Source organism: Anoplophora glabripennis, unplaced genomic scaffold (assembly GCF_000390285.2).
Source record: "Anoplophora glabripennis isolate ALB-LARVAE unplaced genomic scaffold, Agla_2.0 scaffold510, whole genome shotgun sequence".
Taxonomy (NCBI): domain Eukaryota; kingdom Metazoa; phylum Arthropoda; class Insecta; order Coleoptera; family Cerambycidae; genus Anoplophora; species Anoplophora glabripennis.
The window spans coordinates 285,388-295,554 of NW_019416728.1; the positions used below are offsets into that span (position 1 = coordinate 285,388).

Here is a 10,167-nt window from a genome sequence, read left to right on the forward strand (position 1 = left end):
CAAAATACACAAAGATAATAATCGCATTTTTTCGGTAAAATTTTCGGAGCGGGTAAACTACCATTATCTTTGTGTATTTTGGGGCACTTGTGAACTGATTTGAGTAAGTATTTTAATAATAAAGGAACAATTAATACCAAACACCGCTATCACATTGCAACCAATAAAAATGCAAAAAAGCCTGCATCATTATAATGTATATAATTTTTTTTATTTGATATTAATTTAATAAAAAAGTATTAAGAATAAATTCAATAAAATAAAAAAAATTAATTATATAATCATGCTCACAAATAATTTTTAGGAAATTTTTCTATAAGGGGTTGGGTTTTTTATGAGGGGTAGGTCTTCCATAAGGGTTTTTTGGGTGGCTGAAAAGTTGCAATATATCACAGATCATTTGAAAACCAATAAAAAGTTTATAATTCAACATATGCACAGCATTAAAACATCTCAAGCTTTCAATAATATTTTGTTTATTTTAGGGATGGTTTTTAAGGATTGAACTTTGTAATGAGTCGTAAGCTTTCTAATGAATAACAAAAGAAATGCAATACATTGTGAATGCACCAAAAGAATATTTTAAACTGTTAAAAACTTTTTTTCGATTTTTTTTGCCATGGAAGTGTAGGTTTTAAGGATTTTTAAGAGTTGAAAAGTAATTAAATTTCATAAATTATATTAAAAAACATGAAAGGAACTTTATTCAACATATTTGAACATAAATTGAATCTTTAAAATACGTAAATCTGCGATTTTCGCATTTTTTTTGTACAAGGGTAATTTTCACCCCCAAATAGAAAAAAGCACACATCTAGACAATATAATTTTTGAAGTGGGTGGTCAGATGAGTTTGTATGCAAATTTTTAGGAAAATCCATGCTATCCGAAAAAATTGGGAGCTTTTACCTTATTTTTGCCTTCAGTGACTGGACTATTATACTCATAACGCTGAACTTTGACTTACCTTTTCAAGAAAAAGCGACCTACTGGCAGCTGGTAGTTCGGACGTCCCTTCTGGTTCAACCTAAAACATGACAGTACATTTTCTGAAAAAGAATGTTATTCAATGTTAATTTCTGGCGGAGTTAAGTGAATTCTAATGAATTCTTCCATCTCAAATAAAAAATAGTTATTTTTATGAATTTAAAAGGAATAATAATATAGCCATTGCCGTGTACATAAGGTATTTACTTAATAACGCTCGTCTCATAGCAAGCACAAACGATCTGATAAAATTATTATTATTCACGAAAAAAAGTATCATACAATTTTAATAATATAAAATAAATAGCTTTGTTCACTATTATGAAAAAATTAAAATCGACCAGCGAAAAAATTATGTGTTAACTTATTGCTATTTACTGCAAGCATAGCCCACGGCAAGCCAAAAAAGTACATTATTGAAAAATTTAAAAATATTAATTTATTTTTCGAGATACTTATGTGCATATTAAAAAGGCGTCCTCTATTTTCTTTTTCTTTTCATTCTTTTTATTAGTATGTATCACATTTTTCGAATAACAATTTCTTTCGCTTTCCTCCCGTTGTTCCCTATTAGGTCCTACGCCCCTGGTGACGCCCAACCCCGGCCGATGCACGAGAGGATCCCACAATTATGGGTAACAATGAGCGGAAGAGCGAGTAATTGCAAAGGTAAAGCATTGTAATCCGGTTGGAGCGCCAGGTAGTCGAAGGAGGCTGTGAATTTTCAAGGGAAGTGCAACGAGGGCACATAGAAAAGTTACAATAAGCGCGTCTTCGTTTATAATATAAACCATAAAAAAAATTAAAAAAAGTTTGTGCCATGTTTTTTTGACGTACAGAAATAAATTAGGCGGTAAATTAAATCCGACAAGTTTTTATAAAAATTATTTATTTTTTATTATTCATTGGCTGATTATTGATTTACTGTATTGTAGCGCTAAAATAATATGACAAATTTGATTGTTACAGTAGTTCCGATAACGGAACTTTATTGGCTTATTATTTCCTTGGAATTCTATCTCGACAAATATTGTACGGACTGTAGTGTCTTTTACAAACTGTTAATTTATTAATATACTGGTAAATAATAATAATACACAGCTGTAACGTCAATAAATAAAAATTAACTAACTTTATATGTGCTCTTTAACGATCAACAATCTACAAATTACGTAATATTTATTAGTCATGTATTATTTGAATGTTGTAACCTCGGTTGTAACTTAATAAAACAACGTAAAAATATATAAATGTTAAAATGTTCAACATTTCTCATTTTAAATCAGACAACTCTATTACAGATGTAATAATTTGTTTTTACCTTATTAGCTTTTTTTCTGTCTAAGATCTAAAACCGAGTGCAAATGCAAGTTTCGAGCTTTTGCTTTTAGCTGTTTGCTTGTTATTAGTTGTTTCATGGAAGAACTGTTTTAGAGCTAATAAGAAACAAAAAAAAAGCCTAGAGAAAAACATGCATTTGAATGCGACTAATTTTGCCTGTAAATAAAACTATTGTGTGCCCTCGATTGACGAAGTACCGCAATCAAATCAATGTCTTGTTGTTGAAGGGTCATAAAAATTTTTGTAGAGAATTGAATTTCCCATCGAAATGACTTATTTAAAAAATGTAAAAGGAAAATTGTATGCAAAAAATCGTTAATAAACAATTCTAAAGAAAGCAAAGAATAAGACTTTGATTTTTTGAAAAATTTTTAATAAAATAATTTAGTAAAATTTGAGAATTTAAGTACAATAAAGTTTATTAATAATGTATATACAGTGTGTCCACGGATAGAGTTGACAAGACGAGAAACTCTTGTTTTTGACTTTATCGAAAAATGTCACTCTTTATAAAAAGTTCTGCCCCTCGAAAAAATGGGAGTGTAATACAAAGATCTCAGATTAGATATACAGGGTACTCATAAATTAAAAAAACACGAAAATACTCAAGAGGGAAGTACCATTATTTATTATTTTACACAACATCTTTATAAAGCAAATCTGTTTATAACCTTAAATAATGTCCTACAAATTTTAAAATCAAAATTTCAATTTTTGAGGTGGGAAATAGCTATACATAGGTATAGAGTAAAAGTCAGAGTTTCCCAATTCAAGTCAATTCTCTACAAAAATTTTTCTATGAACTATACCGAAATTTTGCTTCGTTTTCGTGCTATATTTAAAAAATTGCAAAAGTGCCATTTCACCCCTATCTTCAATATTTCAACCCTCTAATTTAATAGCACCCCGCGGTTTTTTTCATTTTTAATGACCCTTGGAACAAGTCATGTGATGAAAATCCTTGAACGTCTTATTTCCTCCCTTTTTTGCAAAAAATGAGAATTAAAACGTATAAGGGTAAACGCGACGAAAATCGAAAAATTGGAAAGTTTGAGCGGGCATATATCAGTCAATTTCCATCCAAAAATACTTTACAACCTCTTGTTTTGAAGGTAATTGTATCTACTTTTTTTTTCTATGAAGCAACGCATATACCTATCTTTACTCATAAATAACTAGAGGCAAAAAAGTAAAAAAATCAGAAAATCGAATTTTTTGCTTTTTTTTTCAAATTGTTTATTAACGATTTTTTTTTAAATTTTCCTTTTAAAATTTTTAAATAAGCTATTTCGATGGGAAATTAAATTTTCTACAAATTTTCTCCTATGAACTATACCGAAATTTTGCTTCGTTTTCGAGCCACAATTAAAAAACTGAAAGGGGTGCATTTTCATCCTTATCTCCAATTTCTACCCTCTAATTTAATAGCACTCTGCGGTTTTCTCATCTAAAATGACCCTTTAAACGATTCATGCAATAAAATTGCTTGAACGTCATAGTTCCTTTTAAACCTGTTTTTTGGATATAATCAATAGCCTATTAAGTCTACTTCGTGATCCCAAAATTTGAATATGATACGGAACAGCTGGCATTCGCGAGAACAAAGGGTGCGGCATCTACTAAATATGAATTTAAAATCACTCTAATAGGGAAACTTGCAATTTTAGCGCTTCGCGTTTGATTATTTTTCCGTCCTTTTTGGTAAAATTCTTTAACCTTAAAAAAATGTAAATGGTGTTTACTTTTGAATACTGAGAACTATGTAACAAGTAAAATAGATATTATTCACTGCCGTGGCGAACAATGTTGTACTTATCACAACTTCTATCTTTTCATTTTACTAGGAGGAAAGGCTGACAATGGAAAATCAAGTTTAATTACTAATAAACTTGGTTCTGAAAATTTGGACGTAGGGCGTAGCGTATAGCAAATGATAAGTTCATTCGTCATCGTCAAAGCGCTATATCGCCGCTATCAATTTGAATATTTTCCTTTTAAAAAGCGTTTAAAATGGTGTTTTCTCAAGAACAAAAAGTGTTTATCATAGAATCCTACTTTAGAAATGGACGCAAGATTGATGGAATATGGAAGTATTCTATTGAGGAATGTTTCATAGAATTTCAAAATCAATTTCCCGGCGTTGTTGAGTACAAAATTTTTCAAAGTGCAGTTCAGCGTTGTGTTAATGTTTTTCGTGAAACGGGCAGTGTAACAAGAAAAGAAGGAAGCGGCCGACCTAAAAAGCGGACTGAAGAATTAAAAGAAAATGTCCAACAAATAATGGAAAATGCGCCAAGAACTTCTGTACGTGTTTTATCACAAATGGTGGGAGTATCAGTCGGTACCTGCCACACAGTGTTAAAAAAAGATTTGCGTTTGTTCTCCTATCGTTTAACTTGTCAGCAAGAACTTCATGAAGTTGATTTTCCGCGACGGGCTGTATTTTGTGAATGGTTTTTAAACAACTACGGTGAACTTCATAATATCACCTTTTTTTCTGATGAAGCCTGGTTTCATTTAAGTGGTTACGTAAACTCACAGAATATGAGAATGTGGTCTTCTGAAAAACCAGATAACTTTTTTGTCGAGGGCCCTCTACACGCTCAAAAAATTGGAGTTTGGTGTGCTCTCAATCGAAGGAGGATTTATGGACCTATTTTTTTTAATGGTACTCTTACTGCGCAAAGGTATAGAGAAGAAATTATCGCTCCTTTTGTTAACCAGCTGGAAGAAAACGAAATTACAAACTTTTACTTTCAACAAGATGGCGCAAGGGCACATACGGCAGGCGAGACGATGAATATGTTGAGGGAAGTTTTCCAAAATCGACTAATAAGTCTCAATGCTGAACATGAATTTCCACCGAGGTCATGTGATATTACGCCGTGTGATTTCTTTTTGTGGCCTTACCTTAAAAACACTATTTTTGAACTGCCTATTCCTGATTTAAACCATCTGCAGGCTCGACTTATAGACAAGATTCGTGAAATTAACAATACCCCGAGCATCTTAGAAAATGTCTTTAATTCTTTGAGGAACAGGTGTGAAAAGTGCTTGGAACAAGGAGGGGGACACTTTCAGCAGCTGCTTTAATTTATTGTTATAACAAGGAGGGGGACACTTTCCGCAGCTCCTTTAATTGTTTGTTATTGTTATCACGATTATTCTTTAAAATAAAGTTATATAGTCATTAACGTTATTGAAACTGACAGCTGCTATACAGCTCGTTGAGAAATGAGGTTAAGTTGGTCGCTATAAGCTACTCCCTACGTCCAATGTGTCAGAGCCAACTTCGACCACGTTTTTATTTGAACGCTCGTTATATACAGAGGAAATTTGTATGAATACAAACACATTTCGGGCATAGCGATTTTTTATACGACCGACATTATTAATATGTCCACTAAAGGTTTTGACTTTCCTATATCTAACTGTAAAGCATGTCTGTAGAGCTACAAAAACCAAGGCCAAGCATCACAAAATACAGTAGCGGACGAATGTGAAATAAAAATCGCGTCCCCGATATTGAAAATAGTGACTTGTTTCCCGTATTAAACGAACAAAAACAGCACCATCTTTTGGTTGCTTGTTTTCACCAACATAAAACAATTTACTCGGGTTTACATTTAGCAGTAGCAAGTATGTAATACAGTAATATTGGTTCTTTAAACTACCACAAAGGTTACCTACTTTTCATTTAAATGAAATGGATAATTATAAAACGATGATACCTTAGAATAAAATACAAAAATTATGTTGAACCCTGTCAAACTTAAATTAAGAGATTGGCAACAAATTGTATAGACCTTTTTAGTAGTAACGTCACATACGCCAAATAATAGGCAACCCATAGTGCACATCGTCATGAAGAATTTCTCAATATTTTTACTAGATCGATTTTCAACCTTATGTACTGTAACAGGTAGAAATTGAAATAAGAGCTTTTAATTATAAAATCTAATAGAAGTTAAGTTGAAATACAACAAGTAATGACATAGGTATTGGATATATGGTGACAAAATAGTAAGGATAATTTGGGTGACAGCGGGATGAAAAATGACAGTGTATAATGATGTGAAAATTAGGATGAAATCTCAGTATAAAGGAATAAAAAGTGTCCACAAAATAATATAATGTAGTTAAAAAAAGAATAAAATGGTATTAAAAATGGTAAATTAAAAATGTATAAATTATAAAATAATCTGATCGGATGAGACTGAAAACGATATGAATAAACATTGTAATTAGATATGAGTGCGGTGAAAAAGAAAATGATAGAAAAAAAGTGGTGATCAAGGAGACAGAAATAAATAGTCAGGAGAATCAAGAAGTAAAAAGAGGAATTAGAAGATATACAAATCATAGCAATTAAAAGAAATTTAAAATAAGAAGAAGTGAAATAGAATACTTATAGAAGATTAAAGAAAATCGTATGAACTATGAAGGAAAAAACAGTAAAGTCTAAACTGATAGGTAACTCAATATAATCATAATACTGTCAGGTTAGTAAAACATAATTTTGAATTATCGTAGACGTTTAGAAAAGGAAAGGAGCAGTGCGAGCCAGGGAGGTGATTCAGACAGTGGCAGTCAACGGAGTGGAGTAGGAAACAGAAGAAGGACAAGACAAAATAGAGGAGAGTTCAAGTGAAAGAAAAGAAGAAGGAGAGACAGGAGAGAGATTACAGGAAAGACATTACTAGTGAGGAAAACATAGACAAAAGGACAACAAAAGTGTAGTATACGTAACAAAAAACTAACTAAGTTTATAGAATAAGTAATTAGCAATAATTTAGCACAGGTTAGATAGGGAATTAGGAAGGATTTTATAAATTATAAACCTGTTATTATAATATACGAATTTCAAACTCAATTAAAACAATACTATTTTATTTTTTTAACAAAAGCAAAGAAACAAAATTAATTACATATTAACATTTTCATAATTAATTTCAAAAAGCTATAGAATCGACTACTGATATCTCAAAATGCTCTATAAAAAATTTTATTATATAATTTGCAGAAAGTACACTAGTAGTCTAGTTGTCATTAAAATGATTAATAATGAATAAATTTACATTTAAAGATTCAAAATAAAATTAAGTGACATAAAAAGAGCTAGCTTGGTAAGTATAGAACATAATTTATTGTAATATTTTTTAAGAATACCATAGGAAAATTCAAAATTTAAATAATTTAAATACATTTCACATGATCAATCAATCTTTATAAGTAATGCTATAAATTGGCGCCTAACATTATTTATTAAATAAACTACACAGAACAAATAAAACTAAATTTTGGACATAAGTGCCAAAAAATGCGAAAAAATGGCTTCTTTGTCGTGACCTTAAATATCGCGATGTTCTGGCAATACTAGAAATATTTAAGAAGTTTCAAACCCCAAGTGACACATTAATAGAATTATAGAATTTATACAGGGTGTTCCTAAATAAGTGTCGCAACGGAAAACTGTAAATTTCTCTAGCAAAGAGAAACATTTTTTTCCTCTTCCATTTTTCTCTCCGGGCTTTCGTTTTCGAGATACACGGTGTCAAAACTTTTTTTCAGATTTTTACCAATACCTTAGGAACCGTTTGAACCACATGACACCACTTGTGTACACACATTACCACTATTAATAGCTACTTGTTGCAAGTGTTGTTAAATTTCGTTAAACTTGTTAATTATTACTATCTATCTTTTGAATTACAAAAGATTTTCGAAACGTTAGCAAAATGTTTGTTTTTGTTCATAAAAAGTCATTTTTCTTGAAAACGGTTGACTTTCGAGCAATGAACCAAGAGAACTCTTTTTGTGTAAAATTCATTGGCGCTTCTGAATTTGCTGTCAAATGTCAATTTTTCCAGTGGCGTAAAAGTTAGGGGGGGGAAACCTTTACGATACCTTAAAATCTCCACCACTGGCAAGTTCAATGAATTCTAGAAGGGTGCGAAAAAGTAGCTATTAATAGTGGTAATGCGTGTACAAAAACCCAGTCCTGTCCTGTCCCAGTCAAGTTGAAACGGTTCCTAAGATATTGGCAAAAAAATTTAAAAAAATGAAAGTTTTGACACCGTGTATCTCGAAAACGAAAGCCCAGAGAAGAAAATGGAAGAGGAAAAGAATGTTTCTTTTTTCAAGAGGAATTTACAGGGTTCCGTTGCGACACTTATTTAGGAACACCCTGTATATTCAATTTTATACAGCAACATTGACTTTTATAGTAATTAATAAGTTAAAATTATATCAATGTTACTGAGCATGCGCTTTAAAGATAATTTCGAAATAGCCTCGCAATGCAGCGAGGCTGCCAACCGCATATCACTAGATGTCTCCATTAGCGCGCAATTCAAAAAGTTTGGTTATTTACAGACCTCGTGCCATAAAATTTATTCAAAAACAAAACACATGAAAAATATTCAAAAGGGTCGTTCGTGAAAATAAATTTTCGTTTTCTCATTCAAAACCTATTTGGACATTATTATAGAAGGGTAGTTTTCACTTTTTTGTCCTTTCTTTATCTTGAATTGACACAACTTTGAAAAATTAAAAAACTTTCAAAGACGAACAGTCGCCCGAGTTAGTCTCAGTACGTTAGCCTTTTATTTTATAAACGCCCTGTGTATTTACGCAAGGTGCAGGGAAAAATCGCTTCGCCTTACGAGGTGAATTATCTCGGTACGTCCCTGAGCAACGAGAAGATGGTTAAAAAATTAGGGTCAACACACTTTCTAATCTGCAAATGCGTATAAAGGCGTAAGCATCATCGATAATTGCAGCTATTAATTTGTAAAGGTCTCCGGAGATTACTGTCGGTTAACGTCGATCGTGTAAAAAAATCTATTAGAATTTTTTTCATACGTATACATTCTCAATAAAATGACGCTACTTTCGATCTACGGGGTGTTAGAGTTCTACAAAAATCCAAGTTTTAACTATGCTTCGAAAACTCAAATAATAGTCCTGTGCTCACCGATAGAGGGCGTTTGTTGGTAGGGTAAACATAACCTTACTTTCGACATGCGCAAAATTAATACTACTTTCGAATTCTGAAACTACTCAACGTACAGGGTCCATTGGTGAGACAATAATAGCTCTGTTATTGTTCGGGATACAAAAAAAAGTCACGTAAAAGTTGGAGGGGATCAGATGTTATACTTAAATATTATTTTCAAATATACAAGATGGTGTATGATAGCGAGGCAATTAAAAAATTATTTCCTTCACGTTGGCCACCTAGCACCAGCAAACGCATTATCAAGAGCAGACAAAATATGAATTGGCATCATTTATGAAAGAAATTTTGCGAGAAATAATTTTCTTGTGGTAATGAAACTAATATAAAATTATTCACTACACCCATTACAACAAAAGTCGGATGTGGTTATACCGGAAATCGCCAGCAACTTGCTTATTTTAAATGGAACGCCCTATATATTATTGCAATTTTGGATTCTACGTGGTATTTTAGGTGGATTTTTATGAAGTTTCCCTATTCCTAAAATTAACCGTTTTCGAGATATTTAATTTAAAAAAAATGGAGAGAAACAGTGACTAGCTTCAAACCATGTGCATTTTATAGTGCGAGAGAAAAGAAACAATATTTTTAAAAGAGATAGCTAGACCCCTAAGCTTCCCATCCATACTTTCAAAGTGGCTTAGTTGCATACAGGGTGCTAGAAATTTAATGCCGAGTTTTTCTATATTCTGATACACAATTTTGTTCTCTTTCGAACGGTATCAGGGTTCCTTATACCTATCTCTTCTAGTTTTTAAGTTATCTACTATTTTTTGTGTAATCACCTAAAATCATGTAATTTCAGCTATCCTCGCAAG

General features: G+C 31.8%; 1 protein-coding gene across 1 annotated transcript in view; it reads right to left on the reverse strand.

The window, feature by feature from the left end:
• The window catches only part of LOC108908339 (tetratricopeptide repeat protein 28), a 36,376-nt gene that overhangs the window by 17,068 nt on the left and 9,141 nt on the right, over positions 1-10,167 (reverse strand). Inside the window, exon 2 of the mRNA XM_023455325.1 lies at positions 968-1,027. Coding sequence (XP_023311093.1) covers positions 968-1,027 — 60 coding nt within the window. The remainder of the gene's footprint in view (positions 1-967; positions 1,028-10,167) is intronic.